General features: G+C 41.2%; 6 protein-coding genes across 6 annotated transcripts; 3 read left to right on the forward strand and 3 right to left on the reverse strand.

Annotated features, from left to right (window-relative positions):
• Positions 1-380: 380 nt before the first annotated feature.
• Positions 381-3,020, reverse strand: LOC120443711 (chromatin assembly factor 1 subunit B). The gene is made up of 2 exons (XM_039622956.2): positions 2,321-3,020; positions 381-2,254 (listed from the first exon to the last, which is right to left on the reverse strand). Exons 1-2 carry the CDS (start codon positions 2,908-2,910, stop codon positions 598-600), a joined length of 2,247 nt encoding a protein of 748 aa, XP_039478890.1. The 5' UTR covers positions 2,911-3,020; the 3' UTR covers positions 381-597.
• A 49-nt stretch (positions 3,021-3,069) lies between these two features.
• LOC120443720 (peptidyl-prolyl cis-trans isomerase-like 3) lies at positions 3,070-4,220 on the forward strand. Its single transcript, XM_039622968.2, has 3 exons — positions 3,070-3,101; positions 3,165-3,401; positions 3,757-4,220. The coding sequence occupies exons 1-3, from the start codon at positions 3,099-3,101 to the stop codon at positions 4,000-4,002; spliced, it is 486 nt and encodes a 161-aa protein (XP_039478902.1). The 5' UTR covers positions 3,070-3,098; the 3' UTR covers positions 4,003-4,220.
• A 1,586-nt stretch (positions 4,221-5,806) lies between these two features.
• LOC120443717 (39S ribosomal protein L4, mitochondrial) lies at positions 5,807-6,932 on the forward strand. Its single transcript, XM_039622965.2, has 2 exons — positions 5,807-6,532; positions 6,600-6,932. Exons 1-2 carry the CDS (start codon positions 5,862-5,864, stop codon positions 6,817-6,819), a joined length of 891 nt encoding a protein of 296 aa, XP_039478899.1. The 5' UTR covers positions 5,807-5,861; the 3' UTR covers positions 6,820-6,932.
• On the reverse strand, positions 6,823-7,939 carry LOC120443718 (NIF3-like protein 1). The gene has a single exon (XM_039622966.2). The coding sequence runs from the start codon at positions 7,835-7,837 to the stop codon at positions 6,968-6,970; it is 870 nt and encodes a 289-aa protein (XP_039478900.1). The 5' UTR covers positions 7,838-7,939; the 3' UTR covers positions 6,823-6,967.
• Positions 7,940-9,236: 1,297 nt separating this feature from the next.
• LOC120443715 (NF-kappa-B inhibitor cactus) lies at positions 9,237-22,279 on the forward strand. The gene is made up of 7 exons (XM_039622961.1): positions 9,237-9,392; positions 9,821-10,542; positions 11,456-11,633; positions 11,821-12,031; positions 20,587-20,675; positions 20,740-20,997; positions 21,949-22,279. Exons 2-7 carry the CDS (start codon positions 9,848-9,850, stop codon positions 22,018-22,020), a joined length of 1,503 nt encoding a protein of 500 aa, XP_039478895.1. The 5' UTR covers positions 9,237-9,392; positions 9,821-9,847; the 3' UTR covers positions 22,021-22,279.
• LOC120443714 (cell division cycle protein 20 homolog) lies at positions 22,273-24,538 on the reverse strand. The gene is made up of 3 exons (XM_039622960.2): positions 24,065-24,538; positions 23,551-23,872; positions 22,273-23,486 (listed from the first exon to the last, which is right to left on the reverse strand). Exons 1-3 carry the CDS (start codon positions 24,374-24,376, stop codon positions 22,540-22,542), a joined length of 1,581 nt encoding a protein of 526 aa, XP_039478894.1. The 5' UTR covers positions 24,377-24,538; the 3' UTR covers positions 22,273-22,539.
• Positions 24,539-24,545: the final 7 nt, after the last annotated feature.

A 24,545-nucleotide genomic window follows, 5' to 3' on the forward strand; every position in this document is an offset into this window, starting at 1 on the left:
CTTTTGTGTGTTGAGGTGCGATCGTCACAAGATTTTACCACGTTGGTGTTTTTGCTTGACATTAATTGTTCCCAAATTCCTGGAAATTTGGTAAAAAAAATATTTACCTGTCTGGAAAAAACAATTTAATTCACAGACTCCTAAAAAGACGTTCCTGTGCAAATTCAAGGAACATAAACTTAGGATCAGGTAGAGATAGAACAACCCACCTAAAGCAGTTCGAATTCGATGTTTTTGGGGTACAGTCACATAACTTATTAGATGATTATTGTCGCAGGTAGAAAAACCGTGTCTGTAGATATAGGAACTTTTGTAACTGTACAATTTCATTGCTAAAGGTCTTGATTTTCAAATTTTCATAATGAAGACCCTGAAAAACCGCCAGTTGAATTAACTTTTATTTAAGAGAGAAGTAAGAATCCAAAGCAACACAGTTACCTCTGAACATTGTGTTGCCTTTTATTTTGGAATATTTTAGGAAGAATCCTGGTTATTTTCTACAAATTTGTATGGGGTATCCCCAAAGTGCCTTAAAATGTGAACCAGTTTCATGAATTCCTCTAACATACATCTGTTACGTCTAATCTATTGCATTGTCTACTCTAAAAGTTTCTTTTTTGATTTGGGCGTGGATATGGTGCGCAAGGACACCCGGCGTGGCGTCTTATTATTTGGCGTGGATGGCCCTGCTTCAGTCGGCTTCTGCGGCGCTTCCTCCTGCGTATCCTCGTAGACCAAACGAATGTCCTCAGTTCGCTCGCAGGTGGCCTCGCTGGCTTCTATTACCGTAGGCTTCGTTTCCGTCTTTGTGGACTCCGGCAAGGGCTTTTCAGAATCCTTTTTTGTCGTTGGCAGGGGTGTGATGCCCTCTTCGAGGGGCCAGGCATCCATGGCCTCCTCCATTGGCCCCACCGGCGAGTTCACCGGCATTTCGATGAGTACGCGTGGAGTTCTCCTCACTGCAATGGGAGTAGCTTGCTTGGCGGGTTGGCTTTTCGGCGTTAGGTTAAAATGGCTGGAGCTGCCAGGAGTTCGTGGCTGACGACGTACTTGAATTGGTGTTGCGGGTCGGGATTTTTTCTCAGGCGACTCAAACTTCTCATCAGAACTGATGATCTCCTTGTCGATAACCGGAATGACTCCAAGTGCCGGCTGTGATGTCTCTGCTGGAGGCACTACTTCTGTGCTCATCTTGCGCTTGACAGGTGATGCCTCTGTTTTCCTTACTTGAGGTGATTTGTTTACTTCAGCTTCTCCTTTGGGTTTGATTATTCCGATTTCCCCCTTATCCTCCGGCTTACGCGGAGCTCTGCGTATAGCAATCGGCATGGGTGTAGTCGAATTTTTCCGGGGCGAACGCCTGATGGCGATGGGAACGGGTTTCACTTCTTCGTTGGCTTTTGTTTTAGGACTGTTCGTGTTGGACGAACTGACACTGTGCGTTGATGAGTCATTTTCAGCATCCAACTCGGGTTCCCCTTCCTCTTTGATACCTGATCCTGAAGTCTTTCTGATTGTATTAGGTTTTGATTTTTCCTTCAATGGTTTCCGCGTGGCCGTCACTTCATCTGACGATATCTTGCGAAGCTTTTGCTTCTTCCTTTTCTGCATCGGCATATTCTCCGAAGATTTTAGAACAGCGCTCAGCACTGCTTCCATATCTTCATAGCGGTCGCCCAGCTCAGTCGGTTCGAAGGTAATCAGTGAGCAGTAGCCATCGGTGCTGGACACGATCAGGACGGTGCCGTCACTCGACCAGGTCAAATCCGTGAGCCTGCTGTAGTGTATGTTGGAGACAATGGCAATCGGCACTGGCTGCTGGGTATCGTAGAAAAACACAGCGTTCTTTGTGGCCACAGCATAGATCATACGGTACGGAAGCGAAATGATCGGGGGATTCTTCTCCGCATTGTACGGTCTAAGACGGTACAGAACCGGAGAGCAGCGAACAGCCACTGCGTATTCGTTGGGAAAGGGCAGAACAAAGGCGGGTTTGGACAAATCATAGCGACTGAACCCATAGCTGGTGTTTATGGGTTTCACAACACCATCGTAGTCGGTAATTCCTGACGGCGTTAAAAGCAGCTTGCCATCGGGAGTGAAGCATAAGCGGCGGAAGAAGGTTTGCAAGGTTCCATCTTGGTACAACCGTACGCTCTTGCCGTGCATCTCATGGCCTTCTTTTACTGGAAATCCACACTTGCTGACTCGGTGCAACACTCGCTTGGTATTGGCATCAAATATCCGCATTTGTCTAAAAAAAAAATTAAACTTTACTTGGTCAAAGATCAAACACATTATTTAGGACTGTATTGTTTACCTGTCGGTGCTCATGGTGGCGATGTACTGATTGCAGGGATCCCATGCCACGCCCTGTACATAGCCCTTGTGGTCATCTAGAATGGCCAGTGATTTGCCACTGTGAACATCCCACAGCATCGCTGTGTTATCCACCGATCCGCTGACCAGAAACTGTGAGTTCGGCGCCCAGCTGAGATCGTAAATATCCTCGCGATGGCCGCGCAGGACCTTGAGGGTCATCCAGACCTCCTTGTCCTGTCCACTGCAGTCATCGGCGTCTACAATGTTGACAACTTCGTGGTCGGCCTTCTGTTTCCAGATAAAAACTACACTTTCGTCATCTCCGGAGGCCAGCAGTTCTCCGTTCGGCGACCAGCGGACCGCGTTAACAGCTCTCTGATGCCGGGACAGGTCGGCGGCAAGGTCCACATCCACGCCCTCGGCGTCATCGCTTCGGTTCACATACCAAATGAGGACATGGGCATCCGATCCACCAGAGGCTAGTCGGCAGACCGTCGGAGAACGCAGTCCCAGGCCATTTTGCTGTATATCCACGCTTAGGACAGGATCGCGGTTGTGCCACGAGATCTCGGGTATCTTGCACTTCATCCTATTTACTTAATTGGCTGCCGTTTGTTGCTTGAAGTGCGAAGAGAAAAATTACTTTATGCGGCAGAATTCGCGCCTAAAAGTGTGACCGTCGGTCATGCGAATACCAAATGGTGGTGTTCTCGATTCCTGTTATCGTTGAAGGAGCGATTGCATGGGGAAACGAGGGCTGCATAAGCTCCTAAAAAATGGTAAACAAAAGTTGAAAATTCTGAGTTCTTCAAGTTTTACGATATTTTTTGTGTAATTAACAGTCTGTAACGCTGCACACCGACGTGGGTGACCTTAAAATAGAGCTCTTCTGCGATGCCTGTCCCAAGGCCTGCGAAAATTTCCTCGCCCTGTGCGCCAGCGATTATTACAGCGGCTGCGTCTTCATTCGGAACATAAAGGGATTCATTGTCCAAACTGGAGATCCTACCAACACCGGAAAGAACGGACAGTCCATTTGGGGACAGAAGTTCGACGACGAGTTTAAGGAGACCATCAAGGTGAGCGTGTTACCAAGGTTATACGACGCCGGCTGGCTTTAATACCCCGTATTCCGCCCTAAAGGGCATATTGTATTTAATAAAAGTAAAAATGCTACGAAATACTATGTTGGTAGGGACGTACATTATGCCATACATTGTTTTTGGAGTAATAGTAACGTACTCAGTTTTAATAATCAATTCTTCGATTTCCATCCTAAGTAAAATTTTCAAATTTCAGAGGTAGTGTTCGATATCAAGTCTTTAGTCAAAACATCTGTGATTCAAAAGCATTGCTTTTGATTGTAGGAGATTTTCAGGACTGTACAAGAATAATTCCTTTAATCTTTTAATTATCGACCCCTTAATTCTTCAGCACACTGATCGAGGCATGGTTTCCATGGCCAACAACGGACCCAACGCCAATGCCAGCCAGTTCTTTATTACCTATGCCGCCCAGCCAAATCTTGACCTAAAGTACACGCTCTTCGGCCGTGTGATCGATGGCTTCGATGCCCTGGACGAGCTGGAGAAGCTGCCCGTCAATCCCAAGAACTATCGTCCCCATGTGGACAAGAAGATTAATGGAGTAACCATACATGCCAATCCTTTGGCGACGTGATAGAGTGCACTAAATGCCAATCATACTTCAATGAAGCTATAAATAGCACTAAAGGTTACGCGACTTCTTCGGTTACAGACTAATTGATTGAGACACATTAAATATTGTGCAAAAGTATCTAAAGACTAGATCTTAAAACCAGTCACAAATTTTTGTCGTTTCCACTTTATTTTAAACTTAAACTAAATAAATATATCACAGGTGTATAAAACGATCAACTAGCTGGGATAAAAGAAATGCTAACAAGAATCTCGGCTAAGTGGAGTAAGCGAATTCTTATTGCTTTGCCGTTTCTAAGTGATTTGGCGGGATTCGGATGTTCCTTCATGTGCTGCTCAAACGTCCCGCGAAGGTCGAGAAGAGCCTGCGGTAGTTCTTCGCGAAGCGAAGCCTTCATCACTGATGCAGTTCGAATGATTATACAGCTCCATCTACGGCGTCTGGCCGTGCGAAGTCTTCAAGCGGACAGTCGCTAGGGTCCACTGGGTACCTCGTCGTGGAAAGGTAAATCCTGTTGCCCTGTTGATGCCACGACCTACAATCCTGATAGGATTGGTGACGATCGCAGTCAGTGGCTTTGCCCTTCAGGATTTACTCAATTTCACTACAGAATACTACCAATTAATAGCTCTCTATCATCTTGTTGTTGCAGCCCTTGTGGCTAGAATAAGAGTGTGGTTAAAACCACACGTACCGCGATATAAAAAGAATTAAAGAGTCTTATTGTAATAAATACGTTGTTATTCGTAGAGTAAAAGTGTATACTTGATACGTTTAAAAGAATGCAACAGGTAACAGGATGCGTTTCCGACCATATGAAGTATATATATTCTTGATCAGGATCAATAGCCGAGAAGATCTGGCCATGTCCGTCTGCCCGTCCGTATGTCGATATCTCAGAAACTGTAAAATCTGGAAAGATGAGTTCAAGCATGTAGATACTAGAGCGCTCTCGCTTGTTTTTTTTAACAGTATTAAGTCTATGACATATGTACTTATACAAATATTCATGCCAACAAGGAAAATGGGTTGACTAATGATTCATGAATGTCTTTATGAAGTAGTTAAAAACGTAGCCCTTGTAGGTGAGTCTACTAAAGATATCCCGCATAATTCAAATACATAGAGATCAAGTTAGCTCCAAACTCGATTTCGCCAAATAAGGTGAACGCCCATGAAACCCCACTTATGGCTCCCAACTACTTGTTCATTCTACTTGTTCCTGATCTACATGCATATGGGTCTTACTAACAATTATTTGATAAGATGGAATGAAAATCTCTTCAATGGGTTTGGATCTCATATAAACTGCACAACTATTGGATTCCTTAGAAGATATTTTCTTTATTCGAAAAGTTTTTATTTTTCAGTAAACTTTAATAAGTCAATTCTATGCCAAGTCATTCCAAATCCTAATACTGTTCCTTTAAACTTGCATACCTATATTATATACTTATATTATATACTTTAGAACGCCTTTGTACCTATTTAATTTTTCTTAAAAAAAAAAGTTAAATATTTTATCTTACGATTAGCTCTTCAATGTTCAATATGTTTGCTTTAAGAGTTTCTCCCATTTTTTTTCCGGTACATCATTAAATTTTTTAAATGTTGAGTGTATAACTTAATGGCGGAAAAACTGTAATTTGTCATTCTGCGGATTTATAAAGTAGTCGTCATCGACTCACCGGTGCGTTTCGTCACTACGTGATAAATGGATTCAAATACATTTCATACATTTTCGTGTCACGATGTAACCTTCGCATCGATATCAGCATTCACCAATTAATCGATATAAGGTGTTTAGGTGCCAATGCTTCATCTAACCTATCGATAGACTTCACGACCTGTAAAATAAAATGTTGAACAATATATTAAAAACATCCAGGCATGTGCTTTATCCCGTGGCAAGGACTTTCAGCCGCAGCAGCAATAAAGGCAATGTGGCGACCGAAACCCCTGCGGCAGTGTCCACACCTCCGGCGACGAGATCACCCCTGATTCTGCCGCAAGATTACACGAATTGCTTGCCGGTGAGCAGGAGCACGGCGCGCCAGGCGTGGATAGAGAATACGGATGCAGTGGCAGAGCGAAAGGTGGGCCTAATTGAACTACATCCTGATGTCTTTGCCGCACAGCCGCGGGTGGACCTCATACAGGAGAATGTGGAGTGGCAGCGCAAATATCGTTATGTAAGCATGGCGCACACCAAAAACCGAGCGGAGGTGCGCGGAGGCGGTCGGAAGCCGTGGCCCCAAAAGGGAGGAGGTCGAGCCCGCCACGGTTCTCTCCGATCGCCCATGCTTAAGGGCGGCGGCGTGGTGCACGGCCCCAGGTCGCCCACAACCCATTTCTATATGCTGCCCTTCTATAAGAGGGTTTTGGGATTGACCTCCACGCTGAGTGTTAAGCTGGCCCAGGATGATCTGCACATCATAGAGAATGTGGACATACCCACCGGGGATTCAGATTTCCTAAAGGATTTAATCGCCGAACGAAATTGGGGACCTTCGGTTTTGATTGTAGACGAGTGAGTACTGCTTGTAGCTGGGCATTGTATAACCATTGATAAATTTATATTAATTATGATTTTTTAGCGATCATATGTTCCCCGCCAATATATGCCAGGCCAGTGATGATCTCGGCTATGTCAACCTGATGCCAACTTTTGGCTTGAACGTGTATTCTATGCTGAAGCACGACACTTTGGTACTGACAGTGGCTGCAGTGCAGCACCTGGAGCAGCGTCTACTCTACCAACTTAATCGAAACGACGCCGCCAGCAAGGGTGGAAAGTTTAAGCTGGATCAAGTCTAGAAATTAAGAAAGTTAAATCCTTTAGTTTATTTGTAATCTTTATGGATGCCAGAAAATGCATTGTTAAACAAACAAAATTTCTTTTAAGATAACAAGTTTCAAGTTCAACCTAACAATTTCACGTTGCGGTTGTTCTGATATGCTCTGCTTACTGTTTGTAGACGTCAACAAAAGCACTAAGGTCTTTGTTTATATCGCTACCCACGGTGACCAGGGGATCCTTATCCACTGCAGATACGAATACGAGGCATTGTTTATTAAGAGATTTGGCCAATATAGGGCAAAACTCATGGAGAAATCCCCTTTCCGAATTACTGTGATTGCAGAGAAGAACGGTTGTATTGTTGTGCGTAAACTCCAGAACATCGTGATGGGACATTTCGCCGGTAATAATAAGATCAGCTTGGATACCCTTTAGCACAGATGCTCCAGAGCCGGCACATATGCCGACGGATTGGATGACTGTCTTGGGATTGTGGCCCACAGCTAGAGCAACATGCACGCTGTTTTCAATGCGCTTTTGCAAAGATTCCACCACCTGGAAAAGTTCCATTTTGGTTTCAATATATCTTCCGGATCCGGTACCCGGGGGAGCACCCAACTCCGGTTCCAGAGGGCGGATGCTGAGGACATTTACTGCCTTAGATAGCCAGTCGTTGACCCCACCGCTCTTCTTATCCCAAGCCGTATGGGGCGAATACAAGGCTATATCGTTGGCCAAGCATGCGGCCACCACGCGCTCCTTCCAATGTGACTGCGTAATTCTTGTCAGGGGCTTAAAAATGGGTGGATGATAGCTGATTATGAGCTGCGCCTCCTTCTCCAACGCTTCTTTCACTACGGGCTCGGTTAAGTCGTTGGTTAATAGTATTTGCTTGATTTGTTTTTCGCGGTGCGGTTCAATCAGGAGTCCCACGTTGTCCCACTTCTCCGCCCATGAAGTCGAAGCATAGTTCTCCAGCTCCTTGACCACAGCAGCCAGATTTTGACCACTTATAGTGTTCATCCTCCTCAGCATCCCTTGATGTCCTTCGCCGAAGATTTCTAAAGTCCTGTGTTTAAGATTATGTGCAATTATATTATTGGTCGTTAAGTGCTGCCAACCTATTTTTAGCAGCTGTACCGCTGGTGGTTTGATTAAAAATCTTTATGACCCGAAATATTTAAATTGGGGGACGATTAAATAAATAAAAAAGATCTTTAGGTATTTCAACAGGGCAAATCAATGTATTAATAAAAAATTACAATTAAAAAGAGCGTTTAAGCCGTATATTATATTATATATTTTGGTTTATATTATATATTTTAATTAGAATACCATGTTTTTGTTGTATAATTTTGTTAATATTCCTTCGTAATAGCATATACACAAGCATTTAATAAATATTTGAATTTAATAATAGGAAGAACACGAATACCTATTTATATAACTATGAAAGTTTAGTTAAATTATGTAATTGGAAAATCCCAAAATATTAGCCCAAAATAGCTTTTTTAAAAAAAAAACCTAACGACCATTTTTGTTTTGAAAGCCTGATAAATAAAAGATGAAATTCAACCGGAAGACCAAGTATTAAAATTTTTACATTTTATATAATAATTTAATTAGCTACTGAAAAGACAGCATAAACCCATAAGATGACATATGCAAAAAAAAACCCTTAAACTGATAGCAGAGTAATTTACAATTTTCCAGAATTTTAACGGGAATATTAAAAATGTAATGAACCAAACCAGTCAATATGTTACAATAAATAATTTAAAAAGCGGAATTAAAATATTTGAATTAAAGTAACAAAGACCCTAAGGACCTTTGAAACTTATAAAAGTAACTCTGATCCCTAGAGTTCAGAGTTAATAAATCATATACAACTTTGTAGAAACCCAAAAAATAGTTTTTGAAATATATCATGTCTTAACGACAAGCTGTGATTGATTTTAAAAAAATCCCAGAAGGAGCGCGTATGACAAATCGATGTGAAAAACCCTCGAAAGAATCCTACATCTGATTTTGGTAATCGGGTATTTTCCCGTCCTACGCATTTCAGTGAGTAAGGAGAATAATCAAACACATTTTGTTGCATCTTACTATTTTGCTGCTGGTTTTGTTGTTGGGTGATTTAAACTTGGTGCTCTCCCTACGATCTGGCAGCCCTATGGTCGCTCTCTAGCATACAGACATAAAACTGATTTAAGTTTCGATATTATTTCGTCGATATATGTATTTACGAAAATTGGTAGCTTGCTCTTTAATCGTCGAGTTTTATTTTATTTTTTTTTTTATTAGGGAATATAAGACACAGTTGAATTTTTTTCCGTTAATAGTTTTCTATGTAGATGGTATTAAAATCGGGCTAACTTCATATAGTGATAACTCATAGTGTAAACGGGGCTTTATAGTATAGACTGCTTCATAATATATACATATAAGCGCGCTCCCTCAATTTCATTCGCTAACGAGACGTACAAGAAAGCAGACGTGCGCCCGGGTACTATGCGAATTGCAGATTACAAATATATAAACCATAAATACGCGTTTTAAAACCAGCATCGAAAGACAATTAAGCAGCAAGGTAGTGAGAAATCCATATAAAATAGTGCCGGAGTTTATAATATAGAGCATGTGCACAAAAAAATTGCAAAAAGGAAGCTGTGTGCAAAGAGAGATGAAAAATTGACCTCCGTGTGATTGTGGGTGTGTGTAAAACAAACGTGAATAGGCAAATAACAAATTGGGCAAATTGAGAAATCAAAAATTCTGAAACAGTATGAAACAGTAGTTTTTATGTTTCTGTGGCTACACTTGTATATAAGTTCATAAAATGCCTTTAATCTAAAAAAAATTATTGCGTTTTCACTTGTTCGCTTAAGCCTATATGTTTGTTTCACTCGCACCCGCGAGGTGAGCGCTTACTGTGCGTGTGTGTGTTGAGAGACTGAGCTCAAAAGCAAAGTTCAAAACGACAGGAGTATATATATAACATATATACATATATTTTAGCCCAACTGAGAGAGGAAAAGCACGAAAATGCCGAGCCCAACAAAAGCAGCGGAGGCAGCAACAAAGGCAACAGCAACAAGTGACTGCAGCTGCAGCGCTGCCAGTGTTGAGGAACGCGGCCCCGTAAACGCGGCTAACCCCTCGTCCTCACTAGCCACTAGCGGTAAAATTGGCGGCAAAACACAAGATCAAACGGCCGCCATTAACAAGCCAAAGGAATTTGCCGTGCCAAACGAAACCAGTGATTCGGGCTTCATCTCCGGCCCGCAATCCTCGCAGATCTTCAGCGAGGAGATAGTTCCCGATAGCGAGGAGCAGGATAAGGATCAGCAGCAGTCGGCACCCCAAAAGGAACAGCCAGTTGTCCTCGATTCCGGTATTATCGACGAAGAAGAGGATCAGGAGCAGGAGAAAGAGGAGGAGGAGCACCAGGACACCACCACCGCCACCGCCGATTCAATGCGACTCAAACACAGCGCAGACACAGGCATCCCACAATGGACCGTCGAAAGCCATTTGGTCAATCGTGGCGAACAGCTCAACAATCTCGGCCAGAGCAGCAGCACCCAAATCACCGGCCGCAGCAAGGTCCAATCCTCCACAGCCAGCACGCCGAATGCGAATCCTTCGGGATCGGGAGCAACATCATCCGCTCCGCCCAGCAGCATCAATATCTTGAACGCCTGGGAGCAGTTTTATCAACAAAACGACGACGGCGACACGTAAGTAAATATTATGGAATCTTCACCGGCGAGATTTCAAATAATTTATATATATGTACTATATGCTTTACTTCACATGTGGATTTTTGATTTGCGTAATTTTTCAAGAATCTTAAGCATATAAGAGGCTTATCTCTGGGTTATTTCAAAAACTTTCCCATGTTGATACTCAGAATAACAATCATAACAACTTCATAGCAAAATTAAAAAAATTCTATAAAAGTGTAGGGGATATTTTAAACTTGGAAACAATTTATTATATTTACAAAGATAAAATCAGCAAAAAAAAACACTTTAAATGAACCCACATTAACTAGTAGTCTTATACATAGATATAGGTGTATATAACAACAATAAAATAAAAATGAATTGGCATATGAGAGCTTGAAATAAAGATACGCAAGAGATATTTGTGCTGCAAAACAACATATATTAAAGTCTTCATGTTCTCAAAAATCAATCATTTGCAAGTAACGATTATAGATTTATATCACAGTCTTGAATCATTTCCGAATTTCTATGATCTTATACGTGCTGTATTTCCGATGAGAATCCTAAAATTTCCCAAAATAACAAAGACGCCGCGGCATTGTACTGATGACCACCAAGCGAGCTAAGGGGAGAGTTTCGTGAATCACTCAAGTCCATTGTCTCAGGCGAGAAACGCGACTGACACATGTGTTATAGTCAGGCTTTGGGGTTTTCCTGGTATGTGGACAGGTACGGGAACAGGTTTTTCGGGGCACCTCTTCTTTCTACACATTACTTTACCTCAACTTAACTTACTTGGGTTTTTACGCCGCCACATGACCGAAGACAAGTGTACAGGACGGGAAGAAAGTGCGGGTGCCGAGCGGCAGGTAAAGAAACCCACAAATTCATGTTGTTTCGTTTGCTCTGTCTCTTGTTTCAGACCTCTGCACCTGGCCTGTATTTCGGGATCAGTGGAAGTGGTGGCCGCCCTGATTCGCATGGCACCTCATCGGTGCCTGCTCAACATCCAGAACGATGTGGCCCAAACTCCCCTTCACCTGGCCGCTCTAACTGCCCAGCCGAATATCATGAGGATGCTTTTACTCGCCGGAGCTGAGGTAATATTCTACGAAAATCAACTAAAAAGCTTTAAAAAATTAATGATTATATTATATTTCTCATAATCTCTTAATAACGAATCTAAAAACTATAATAACTAGTACTATAATAACTTTGAAAACTTCTATAAAAAAAAAAGTTCAGGCAATTTTCTTAACAAACAAATCCCATTACTTATTTAAATAGCCCGCGGTGCGCGATCGTCATGGAAACACAGCGCTCCATCTTTCATGCATCGCCGGAGAGAAGCAGTGCGTCCGTGCCTTGACAGAGGAGTTTGGAGCCACGGAAATCCATGAGGCCCACCGACAATATGGACACCGATCCAACGACAAGGCGGTCAGTTCCCTGAACTTCGCCCGCCTTCCCGCCGATTTGGAGATTCGCAACTACAATGGTAAGTAAAGTGCAAATTGCTTTCACCTCAGTATTGCTTTTTAACTAAACTTCACTACCTTACTTATACTCAATTATTAAATTAGTGGGTACATCTGATAAAAAAAATATAAAATTTAAAATATATATAAAAATATTATTGCTGTGGAGTGGAAATCACGAGTTATTCGTTTCTGAAACTTTCGGAATTTTTCCGTTCTAGTAAAGTGATTATTTTTGGCCCAGCATTTACGGGCATTTATCATTAAGAATATGAATCTGTGCCAAAAATGTACCCAATATATATAGTTTTATATATGCACATATATATGGTGTCCCGCCAACGGCTAGCCGCACTGCGAGACATTGTCGTCTGCCACAGAGTACACATTGTATATACGTTATAGACGAACATATAGATATAAGCTATATAGACGCCTTTGAGCAGATGCCAAAAATACATTGGCCTCCCTGATACATTTCGCTTGAAATTTTCGCTCGTCAAATGGTTAAAAAGAAAGCAACCCTCCTCCCTGTTTCTTGTTCATTTGCGTTATTGATTAACCAAAATAAACGAAAAACGCACAGAAACTAAACATTTGCAAAGTTTCAGACGTCAGCAAAGTAAAATAAAAACATTTTAACACAAGGATAGGTAAATATTTATTGTTTGGTGGATGTGGAATCTGAAATACATTTACATAATACACACATATTCAAAATGGAAATTCATATATTTGCTCTGTTTTACTCTTGCGTTTAAATTTCGAATGCAATGCATGGAGGAAATAATTGAAATCAAATTTATTTTCCACACGTAAGGACAGGCGTGTCTCAAAATTAACATTTGTTTCCTTATTCGACTGTGGTCTGTATTCGCGGACCAGAAATCGAATTATCGATTTGAACGCCGTTGGGATGTGGGGGTGCCACCCACACTCATTACATAACATGTGTGGGAGTGCACAGGAAGGATTCTAAATCAAAACGTTTATTTATAACCTATTATTTGGCACACAATCGGCTAGTTTTTTAGATTATTTCAATTTTTCAATTAGAAAACAAGAAAGAACGCTATAGTCGAGTTCCCCGACTATCTGATACCCGTTACTCAGCTAGTGGTACTGACAGTTTTTGGCGATTTGTATTCGTTACAGTGGGCGTGGCAGAAAGTTTTTGGGCAAATCGATAGAAATTTACAAGACTTATACAAAAATGAAAAAATATCAAAACATTTTTCAAAAGTGTGGGCGTGGCAGTTTTGGGCGGTTTGTGGGTGTTAGAGTGGCAACATGAATCGACAAACTTGCGCTGCGTCTATGTCTCTGGAGTTTGTATGCGTAGTCTCAACTTTCTAGCTTTTGTAGTTCCTGAGATCTCAGCGTTCATACGGACGGACGGAAAAACGGACATGGTCATATTGACTCGGCTATTGATCCTGATCAAGAATATATATACTTTATATTGTCGGAAATGATACCTTCTGCCTGTTACATACTTTTCAACGAATCTAACGGGTATATGTATATTACAAAGAGTTTACCGAACTTTCTATGGATCTTGAATATGTTTCAGTAAAGTCAATCTCTTTTGTAATTTTGATTAAATGTAGAGTAAAAGTGTTAGAAAAGAGGTTAATAAACTTGTCAGAAAGTGTTGCCAACCAAAGTTATTTGTTTTTGACCTTTCGTTTGTTTAATCGATTTCTATTCGCCTTTTTGCCGCTGTGTTTTTTCCTATGTATAACCTTGCCAAAAATAAAATACGAATTCGTGATTGGCAAACATTGGTGAACAAACATTTTTTTTACCCGTTTGCCAACTTTAAGCAGTGCCAACCGGTTTAAAGATCCACAAAACAGCTGCTCCCCATATTGTGGATATATATATACTATACGTATACGTATGCATATGCTATATATAACCCGCTCATACAAGACACATTATGCATTTCGGCTAGCCAAAAGCAAAAGCGCACATTTCCGACACAAAACTATTAAAACCAACAAAGCAACATGAAACGAGACGGTCAGACGCTTTTGAGCATTTCGCCTATTCGAAACCTCTGGGTTTTCCCACTGCCACATCAATAAATTCGAAAGCAATTTTAAATATTCGAGGCGGGACACCGGGCCAGTTCTGTGTGTAAATCACTGATGATGCCGATCACTAAGTAAACACAAGGCCCTTAGAATATGTGGTCCAATTGCCATTTAATCCAGCAATTGACGTCAGCATCTCTGGGGCAAAAACATACTTTCAGATTTAATAATAAATCGCTTTGGGTCAAATGGCATTGTTTCATTCTAAAAACTAGCAACATGTAGTTGTTTATTCCTAACGTTTTGAAAGACATTCCAACTCTATTTATATCATTAAGACATTCCCTTCTAAATTAAATGCTACTGAAATTGTATTCAGGCATGTGCGACGAAAATAAGACACGTTTTTACTATTTGTCCGAGAGCCAAGAAAGAGCTCACTTTAAAAGAATGCCTAAAGTACAAAACAAATAATATCAATATAATAGAAAATGATAGCATTAGGCCGATAAAAGGCGCAGACAATAACGGAAATTGGGAAAGGTTCGTTATCGAAGGCACAGAGGCCCCCTTCTGCACTTCCATAAACAAATATTTCTGTACTCTTTGGAAATCCCCACAATAGTAATTACGGCCAAATGCTTAGAGGTCAACCAACCGCCCGTAACTTGGCCGTAATCCATTTTTGGGCACCATTAACGCGTCCGACACGCAACTGGGAAATGGACTGCTTTTATATAAATAAACGCACGCAAGGCTCCCGAGGACAGGCTCTATAAATAGTATAGGACGTCTTTCGCTGGCTCGGATCGCTTGCCAGCTTTGTGGGTTTTGGCCTTTGTTAAACCAATAGGCCAAAAAATTCCCACTGTTGATACAAAAAACCGTGCAAATGGCTGGTTTGTGATGGGGTTATCTGTAATAAACTACTGCCGTAGTAAGAGCTGTGACGTTTTGGGCCGTATCAATCTGGGTTTTATGGATTTCCAGAAAATCCTACTGCGGATTTTGCAATTAATCTAATAAATATTGTAAAAATTCCAAGGGGTATGCCGAAGATAGTCGGGTTTCTGCTCTTATCGGTCTTTTTGGTGAGCAATAAACAAATGTCGGTTAAACAAAACGAGGGAATTTCAGAACAACACATTTGTCCTGCATGTGTAAGCCATTTGTTGCAAATACATATCTTTATTTAAGCGTAGAACCCCATGAAATCTGTTGCCTGGCAACTGAAATCACAATTAGAAGCAGTCACTCCCGTACTTCCCCGCCTGATAAGCCACAGGCATACTATAAAAAAGCAAACGAGATATGTCCATCGGTGTTTTATCGTCAGCAGACATTGGTAACTGGAAATCGTGCGTTATCAGTTATGAGGAAAACCCCATAGGTGGTCTTTTACTGTGCGATTATACGACACTCTACGTTTACCGAATTGCGCTCTTTGACGTCCTGAATGCAAAGAGGGCATTCAAGAAGATAACTGCCTATTATCAGTGTGCAGGTTTTACCCCTTAAATGTTACGGTCTCGTGTTTGAAAAACTTTAACTCAGAACCGTAGAAACCCGCTGTTTAATCGTGAGTTGGCGGAAATTCGGAAAAATAAAAATAAAAAGCAATATGGAAGTAAATACGTTCATCGTCACTGGGGTTTTCATAAGCAATTGGAACTTTACACTGCAGCTGGAAGTAGAAGTAGTAATAGTAGAAAGGCTCAGTCTTACAGCATCGCAAAACCCGTTCCGGGCATTAGTTTAATCGAGATCTACGACATTCTGGAATCCGACGACAATCAATGCGTTTTACATCGATGCTTGCCTGTTGCACCCTCAAACAACAAGTTAGTCATAAGCACAAGGTTAAATCTGGACTCTCGTACCAGTCAAGTTCTAGCATTTGATATACCATCTAAAAAGATCGCACTTGTCACTCCCCTCAAATCGCAGAATTATTTCCTTATTAAAAATCTGAAAGAAACTTAATCCGCTTAGGCGAATGTCGCTCGGTAAATTTTCAAGATATAAGAGTTTATTCACACCAAGAGATGACGACAAGGCTTCGACATTTGCTTCATTTTTGTTTTTATGAATTACTAACTGATAACTTAAGGAAATCAAATTTGGCAGAGTTCAAATACATATGCATTGGAGTTTATTCACATTATTCAATGTACAGTGGACAAGGTTAGATTCGGATAAAAAACGGAAATGTGTACTTCACATTATGAGTTTGATCGTTTCATTGATAATCGACTGTCAAATTTAAACAAAGTGATCTCAGAAGTAGAATTCTCATTATTAAAATTGCTTACACAAAAGTTTATTGACTTCGAAGTTGACTAATAGATCTTTAGTCATTTAACATCATTCCTTCTATATTTTGCAAGGTAAACTATCCGCATGGAGGAGCGCTAGAATAACATTACCAGAAACTTTTAATGAGCTCATGCTAATAGCAAAAATTGAAAACAGGTGACGGAAGTCAGACAACGCGATATATAATAACTGACGCTTGCTGGAAATCCTAGGTCCAACTGAGTTGACAAACAAAAAAAACCAAACGCTGATCTTCCTCAAACAATGGTGACCTCTTGGGGCTTTTCCCCAAATTTAATTTGCGCCTTAATTGCCGTGCTGTTTTCTTTTTCACTTACTTCTCTTATTACATTTTTGTGCAGTCCCACACGTGGCTGATGGTCCCCATCCGATTTTGGCTGATTGAGTCGGGTGTTATTTGCATTTCGCATTCATGGCTCGAAAGAAAGTCAACAAGGCGAGTCCGCTGACATAACGATCGAGCGATATATAGTAGTAGATCGGGCGGGGGAACCAGCCGAGTTGAGTTCGAGCTGGACTCGAGTTGCTTTCAAAACACTTTCATTGCCAAGTCAGTCGTCGTCGTCATGGCATGGAAAATCCACGGCTTTAATTGTGCTAAATTGTGCTGTTTGTTTTCGCTTCATTTGGCGGCCGGCTGCAGAGCGCTACCTGGGTTTTTCACTCAACTTAAGCTAATTTCCACATTGGGAAAGTTCGCGACACACGGCATTTGTGTGCGATATAAATTGCCCAACGGCGCCCAGAAGTTTTTGGGGTAAACAACTTTTAATTTGATATTGTCTTTTCACCGCACTCTTGGCTGGTGTTTTTACATTTTTGGGGTATTTGAAAAGCCAGTCGTGTTTGGACAGTTGGCTTTAATTTCATCGGCCATGTCTTGTGGGTCTTTTTTTGTGGGTTTTCGGCCAGGTAATTCCCCGATGGCCTGGTAACATCTTTTGGCACGCGCTGTCTTGGAAAACTCGAAACAGCTTTCAGATATTTCCCACTCCAATAAATATTACAAATACTCGCGCCTGGCCGTACTTGAGCATATATGTACATATGTACATCCATAATTATGAAACAATGACCCAAGCTGAAGGACAAATAAACTGGCATATACGGGGAATACAAGAGATAAATATTTGAAACAAAAAGCCACAAGTTATAAGCGAAAAACTCGTTGTAGAAATTCCAAACTCTACCCCAACAATAAGCACAATTAATTAAAATTAAGAGAAGACAGCGTTGCGTTTAATATTTGCGCTGTCAATAAATTTATGAACTTTGCGACTTCGGGTGACTTGTGGAGTACGCTTAACTGCGCTGTTGGGTTTTTCTCATAAGGTCGTTGTCGATATCGTTGCTTTTTTATATATTTCAGCCGCCTGTGTAAATAGTAATATCATCATAACAACATCGTACAGGCTAATGGATGTGGAATGGCTCATGATGGGTGAAAGAAGGCGGTGGGTTGGAGGTGCGATCGGATCAAGTGGGCGGTGGTGCCATTTGTGAAACTGTTTGGGTTTTCAAGTGCCAGCCAAATAGAATTTCCCATAGTGCGCAGTTCTAAGCGATTTCATAACGGCCATTAATTGCTAGTTCACAAATACCATTGCAGTAATTATTTTGTTGTATTTCTGGGGTTGTATTTAAGGCTCAGTGGACATACCCTATATAATGATATTTAAATTCTGCCTTCCATTATCTCCATATAGAGGCGTCAAATTATGTTTGAGATTGTCTTTTTTTGGTCGTGACAACATCAAGTTTTAAATATATTCCTACGCAGATAACAATGCTTTGAAATTTTTGTTTTCACTTGCTTAATATGTTCCCCTAAATAAGTGTCTTTAAAAATTGCTAAAATAATATAACTAAAATAAGTAACTTTAATTGCTGGTACTCTAAAACGACCGCGTACAAATTGTATACCTTTATTGACCGGACAAAGCAATGTCGATTTCAGACGTATCCAATTATTGGGCAATCAGCTTATTCGTTGCTGTTCTAACTACCTTCTGGACGTGTTTTCAGCGCTTCGAATCAGACTCTCTGGCTAAGACAAGGGATTATTAGCCGCCTGATCTTGTGACGCAGCCTTTGGGCCGATGGGGGAATTCCCAAAGCAAAGCAAAGTTTGAAACAAACTTTTGTGTTTCATATTTCATGTTTTATACTGCTGCCAGCCCGTTTGTCTATTAATATACCTAATATCGTTGTATATACATACATACACGGCTCTTTAATCGTATGCTAACGATTGGCACGTTGCTGTGCTGAAGGGGCAACAACAATAAGGATTGTGTTTTACTAGCTCGGCTAGTATCGGCTACTCTTTTAGTTAGTCGAGCTTAAAAATCTCCATGTGGTCATCGTTATTTTTATATTGTGACACAATTGTTGCTTTTGTAAGCTGTCAAGCTGAGATTAACCAAAAAAAAAACGCACACAAAAAAACTGGACTGTGCAGAGCTGCTGACTTTCTTGGGCCGCTTTCTTTTGCAATAACAGATTTCGGTTTTAAATTACCGTGCGTAATTGGGTTTTTAATTACTGATAACCTCTGGATTTTGTTGTTTTTGTATTGGCGTTATCTCGTTTGTCTCGAATGGGTGTTGGGTGGAATTTTTAGAATATTACCACAGTTAGTTCCCGGTTTCTAGTAGAAATCTCCGTCTTGGCCTGTAAATGTGTGCGGTTTATGCAAATGTGCCAACTGTTTGTGTGTGAAAGTCAATCAACAGCACGTGTAGCCCAGCAGCGGCAAAAAAAAATAAAACGAGAGAGAGAACGCTACAGTCGAGTTTCTCGACTATCAGGTACCCGTTACTCAGCGAAAATCATTCGCTTTTGGCATGTAAAAACATTTCTTAAAAGTATTGGCAGGGGCGTGGCAGCGTCAGGAAACAAACATGCCACGTCTATGTCTCTGAAATCTGAGTTCTCGACGTTCATACGGACGCACAGACGAACATGTTCAGATCAACTTGGCTTTTGATCCTGATAATTTATAGGGTCGGAAACGCTTCTGGTTACATACTTTTCATTGAATCTAGTATACCCTACCCTTTTACTCTACGAATAACGGGTATGAAAACTTTGAACAACCGGGTAGAAAATATGGCAAGAGTAGTAACAACAACTAATAAGTCAACTAATCATAAAGACATAAAAACGAAGGCGTGGAATACAAAAACAAACAGACTAAACAATTCACCTTTGTTTTCAGTTTTTTTAGCAGTCGTTTTTTATACGTCGATTTTATCTGAAAATACAGAAATGGATTGGTGTAGAAACGTTTGAAGTCAAAGAAGAATCATGATGGGAATGCCGAAACTAAAACTGGCTTTTAAATATTAGTTTATTTATTACATTACGTTATGTTATGTTTTAATGAATTCATTTATAGCAAAGGGTGGTGTTTTTAATTGCGAATATATTTTTTTTAATACTACTTGAGTTTAAAACATGATCAAAATTCTGTCCACTTTTTTGCTGAAATGTCAGTTAAATTATTGCACATTCTTTTTATTATTATTTCAGACACTAGTGTTTGTGTGTCCATATATCAGATTTCTATATGCATAAACCAATTTGAACTTGAGCAAACTTGTTGTCGAAGCAGAGACCAAAAATCCAACTTTGTATTTGGTTTGTTAACTTAACACCAACTGTTTGATTTTTATTTTATTTCATTGTATTTTTTCCTGCCTTCGCTCGTCACTGGACTTTGTTGTTGTCGCTTACTGTTGTGTTATTGCTGCTGGTTTATTGTGGGAATTTCTTGGGTTTTTCAACGCACACCTATGCCTTTCGATTGCGCACACAGATACTCGCACGCGAAGTCAACGGGTTGTCATATTGTCTTATAAGGCAAAAGCCTCCACTTGGCACCCAGTTCCCTCCCCTCGCAGCCCCCCGATTGCTGCCCAACTGGTCATTGTCGTAATCAAAGCTTTTCGTTCGCATTATAAAACACTACTTGTTTTACAACGGAATGCAGCTTTTTCCACTGCGGAAAAGCTTTCAGTTTTCATTCATAAATCAAGCTTTTTCAATCCACAATGCAGGAAAGGTATTACAAATTAAAATATTTTCTGATCTCAAATTTTATGATTTTGAAACCTATAAGGCACACAATCTATGATTTTAGTGATTCCCACTTAATGCACTTTCTAACCAACACCTCATACTTTCATTCATTACAGGAGAACGCTGTGTGCATTTGGCCGCCGAGGCGGGGCACATTGATATCTTACGCATTTTGGTATCCCATGGAGCCGATATCAACGCCAGGGTAAGTCAGAAAATTTCATCAAATTTTCCGAGTCTCCGTACTAATGACAAGTTTTGATTATTAGGAGGGCAAATCGGGCCGCACACCGCTGCACATTGCGATCGAGGGCTGCAACGAGGATCTGGCCAACTTCCTGCTCGATGAGTGCGAGAAGCTGAACCTGGAAACGGCCACCTACGCCGGATTGACGGCCTACCAGTTTGCGTGCATCATGAACAAATCGCGCATGCAGAACATCCTGGAGAAGCGCGGAGCGGAGACCGAAACGCCTCCGGACAGTGATTACGACAGTAGCGATATCGAAGATCTAGACGACACGAAGGTGAGCGTCACTGCATAAAAATATGTACCAAGAAAAGATCAAATAAGATCACTTAGAGCGTAAGACACAATTTGAAATGGGCCACCACCAGCTTCCAAAATGTTCAAAAACTAAGTAAGAGAGAAGTCTCGAGCTGAACTGGTATTCAGCGAGAAAATATTGTTACACTTGAGAAACTAACTATTGTAACACAATGTATTGTTCACCAAAAAAAGGAAAAGATTAATGAAAAACAAAAGAAAAAGCAAACAGCAGAATAGCAGCAAGTAAAGGAATTATCCACCCATAAATGATTAGGGGATCTATGTTTTAGTAGAACCCGCTCAAAAGCAAATTGAACCAATATAGTATCTCTCGATTGAAACTGTGCAACTGCAGTCTTACAAGCAAGTGGATGCATCGCTTATAATCAGTTTTACAAATAATCCGTAGAAAAAATATAATATTATCCGATGTACTTTCGTGCACTGTACCAATTTAAATAATATTAAGGTGTCCAATTAAAAACTCAATGTTTCTTGCTAATTCTTTCAACAAAGTATATGTATTTGTGTGTCTGTCTCTGTATGTCTGTAATTTTTGTATGTACGTGCGCGTGTGCCTGAATTAAACAACTAATCTATTAAACAAAATTGAATCATAAATCGTAGTACTAAGCTAGGTAAATCTAATTGATGTTTTCATGTTCTGACTGAATAAAATGTTGCAAAATAAATATTTTATTCTAAAAACCATTTTCAAAAAAAAACATTTTATGTTGAATTCGATGTTGTATGGATTGAAAAGGTTTGTAACTCTATTTAGATTTCAAAGTATACCCCTTTTATTGTACTTGTTCTTGCTATGTTGTTTGCTTATTTTATGACTATGAGGCTTTTGTTCTTGTACCTAACATTTTTTTAATATTTTAATTTTAACCAGCTGTTTTTTGCGAACTTCTTGTTTTTACAGATGTACGATCGTTTTGGTGATCCGCGCTATTTTGTCAGCTACAACGGTGGCAATCCCATGACAGTTGCCTGAATGCCCATCCAATCTGTATATACGATTTAGACTAAACATACACATACCTATGATTAACACCATTTGAATTCCCGACCTGGTTATATCGATGTTCCCAGACGCACGCCTTTTCTGCCCAAAATAGTATGCAATATTATTCCTAGACACACGTTCCCAAAAATGTACTTCTCGTCCCGGCACGTAGGAATCCGAAACGAATTGAATTCCTTGTGTTAACGCAAAATGTTTAGAGTTAAATAAAGCATACAAGGATGCAGAATGTCAAGCATTTTATTTATACGCACACAACCTTAACTCTAAGAAATAAATGTAACTGACAAAATTTAATTATTCATATATCGTTGGCGGGGCACATAATCAAAGATTTATCCATAACTACAAAGTACGAAACATTAAACGAAAACTTATAAATTGGATATGCATTCAAGAAATCATTGTCTAGTGTGGAAACAAATAAAGCGCTAAAGCCTAATCTAAGCAATCAAGGGGGTAAAAACAGTCCTAAAGGCGTTAAGTATATTAACGAATGCTTTGTCGGAATACGCTCTGTTTGGCCTTGCTAGTCGAAACTGCTTTTTTGGATGCCAAAGGATCGGGAGCAAAACAGTTCCACAGACGGAGCGTTTCATCAGCTCCAGCGCTGATCACAGTGCTGCCGTCCGGAGACATGGCCATCTGCAGAACTCGTGATGTGTGTCCAGTCAAGTCGGCCTGCTTGACCATTGTTGGGTATTTCCAAATGGTCAGTTGGTTGTTGGCAAAACCGTGGGCAGAGATCAGCTCCTTGTAGTGTCGAGAAAACAGCAGAGCACAGACCTGCGACTTGGAGTCTACGGATTTAATCAAAGTGCCATTGTTCACATTCCAGAACTTGATGCAGCGATCGGCGGTGCCGCCGCCAGAAGCTAAAGTACTTGGTTGCCACGGACACCAGGCCAAAGCACGCACTGCAGCTTGATGGTCGTTGAATTTGTGCATGGGATCGGAAGCAGTTCCCACGCCACCGCTGGCCGCACACCAAACATTCACAAGATTGTCATTGCCTCCGCTAGCCAGATACTTGAAATCCGTGGACCACTTCAGACCGCAAACCTCCTGCGTGTGTCCAGCCAATGTGGAAAGCTTGTGCTCACGTGCACGCACATCGTGGTGGACAATGGTGCCATCCCGGCTGCCAGAGGAAACCAGGAACGAGTTCCAGGCCAAGGATCCCACTCGGGCACTGTGTCCATCCATCACTCGCAGTCGCTTCACTTTGGAGCAGTCCCACAGCTCCACTGCACCAGTGCTGTTGCCGATAGCAAGTATCTGACCCTCCTGTATCCAAGATAACGAACCTGCGTAGTCGCCTTCCTCAAACTCTGTAAGCTGCTCGATATTTCCTGTCTGTGCATTCCACAAATAGACGCAACTCCCCAAGGCAACAGCCACAATATTATCGGCACTCCAATCCATAAGATTTAAATCTGGAAGAAATCCATATTTAAACTGTACTTTTTCGGACTACGTGGAAAGTTTGCTTCAACCTACAGTAATCGTTAATAAAATCAGGGGCATCCAGAATCCTCTCCGATGTGGTGGGTATATAGCGTGAGCCACTCTTCGTGGATATGGGCGTCTTTATGGAGTACACAACCTTCAGGGGATTGTTGTGTGTTTCTGGAGCAGCGGGAGCCTTGTTTTGGTAGCACAATATGCGGCCGCCCTTGGAGTCGCCAACCTGGGCCACTTCAGAGATGAGTTTCTGACGCTCGCCTTTATGGGCCGAAGCCTGGACATTGCTCTCGTTGCTGTTGCTGGAGGTGGCCTTTTCGTTCTCCCCATCGGACTTATCGCCGGAGTCTTTGTTTACCTAATAGAGTTACAAAGTCAGATTGTCAATAAATAATCATAAATGTAAAGGTTCGTATTTCTTAAAGGACTTGGCTCAAGCTTAATATTAAAATTTTACGTCATAGAGAGCATACACCTTACCGACTTAAGGATGCCCAAATGTAAAAGAAACGCGTGCATATACGGGGCGTGATGTCAGTAGATTCCTTACCAGAAAATGAGCTAACTCAAAGTTGGTAGCCGCACGATTTGGAATGAAGCGATCTCCGCCTCCTGGCGTCTTAGTGGGCGTGGTTGTGGACTTCTTGGTCTTGCCCTCGCTGCTCTTGCCCGGTGTTTTCGTGGGCGCCTGGACCCCCGAGAAACTGGTGTTGTACGATACGGATAGCACCGATCTGGTGGTATTCACACTTCCATTTAGGGACGCCTCCAGCTTCTTCTTCCACCTGGGCGCAGGTCCGCGCGTCTCACCGTCCATGATCAGGGCATTCTGTAAATCGCTCACGAAATTGAACTGCGACATGGTTTTTCGATGTTTTCGGGTGTCAGGTCAGTTTCCTATGTATTACACAAAAGCCTGGTAATAGCACGAGAATAGTTTGAAGTTCATAGATCACTCAGATCGGATTTTTCCCGGTTTTCGGGATGCAACACAAATGGCGGTTCGATTTGGAAATGCAATGTGACCGCAA

The sequence above is a fragment of the Drosophila santomea genome, chromosome 2L, assembly GCF_016746245.2.
Source record: "Drosophila santomea strain STO CAGO 1482 chromosome 2L, Prin_Dsan_1.1, whole genome shotgun sequence".
Taxonomy (NCBI): domain Eukaryota; kingdom Metazoa; phylum Arthropoda; class Insecta; order Diptera; family Drosophilidae; genus Drosophila; species Drosophila santomea.

What these genes read in the sequence shown, in the direction of transcription:
- LOC120443711 (XM_039622956.2), bottom strand. Translation starts at nt 2,910, where the DNA reads ATGAAGTGCAAGATACCCGAGATCTCGTGGCACAACCGCGATCCTGTC. An exon ending in GCCACCATGAGCACCGACAG is followed by an intron (nt 2,255 to 2,320) that starts GTAAACAATACA and finishes TTTTTTTTTTAG; the next exon opens with ACAAATGCGGATATTTGATG.
- LOC120443720 (XM_039622968.2), top strand. An exon ending in AGTTTAAGGAGACCATCAAG is followed by an intron (nt 3,402 to 3,756) that starts GTGAGCGTGTTA and finishes TTAATTCTTCAG; the next exon opens with CACACTGATCGAGGCATGGT.
- LOC120443717 (XM_039622965.2), top strand. Translation starts at nt 5,862, where the DNA reads ATGTTGAACAATATATTAAAAACATCCAGGCATGTGCTTTATCCCGTG. An exon ending in TCGGTTTTGATTGTAGACGA is followed by an intron (nt 6,533 to 6,599) that starts GTGAGTACTGCT and finishes ATGATTTTTTAG; the next exon opens with CGATCATATGTTCCCCGCCA.
- LOC120443718 (XM_039622966.2), bottom strand. Translation starts at nt 7,837, where the DNA reads ATGCTGAGGAGGATGAACACTATAAGTGGTCAAAATCTGGCTGCTGTG.
- LOC120443715 (XM_039622961.1), top strand. Translation starts at nt 9,848, where the DNA reads ATGCCGAGCCCAACAAAAGCAGCGGAGGCAGCAACAAAGGCAACAGCA. An exon ending in GGAGATTCGCAACTACAATG is followed by an intron (nt 12,032 to 20,586) that starts GTAAGTAAAGTG and finishes CATTCATTACAG; the next exon opens with GAGAACGCTGTGTGCATTTG. An exon ending in GAGCCGATATCAACGCCAGG is followed by an intron (nt 20,676 to 20,739) that starts GTAAGTCAGAAA and finishes TTTGATTATTAG; the next exon opens with GAGGGCAAATCGGGCCGCAC.
- LOC120443714 (XM_039622960.2), bottom strand. Translation starts at nt 24,376, where the DNA reads ATGTCGCAGTTCAATTTCGTGAGCGATTTACAGAATGCCCTGATCATG. An exon ending in TTGAGTTAGCTCATTTTCTG is followed by an intron (nt 23,873 to 24,064) that starts GTAAGGAATCTA and finishes TAACTCTATTAG; the next exon opens with GTAAACAAAGACTCCGGCGA. An exon ending in TGATTTTATTAACGATTACT is followed by an intron (nt 23,487 to 23,550) that starts GTAGGTTGAAGC and finishes GATTTCTTCCAG; the next exon opens with ATTTAAATCTTATGGATTGG.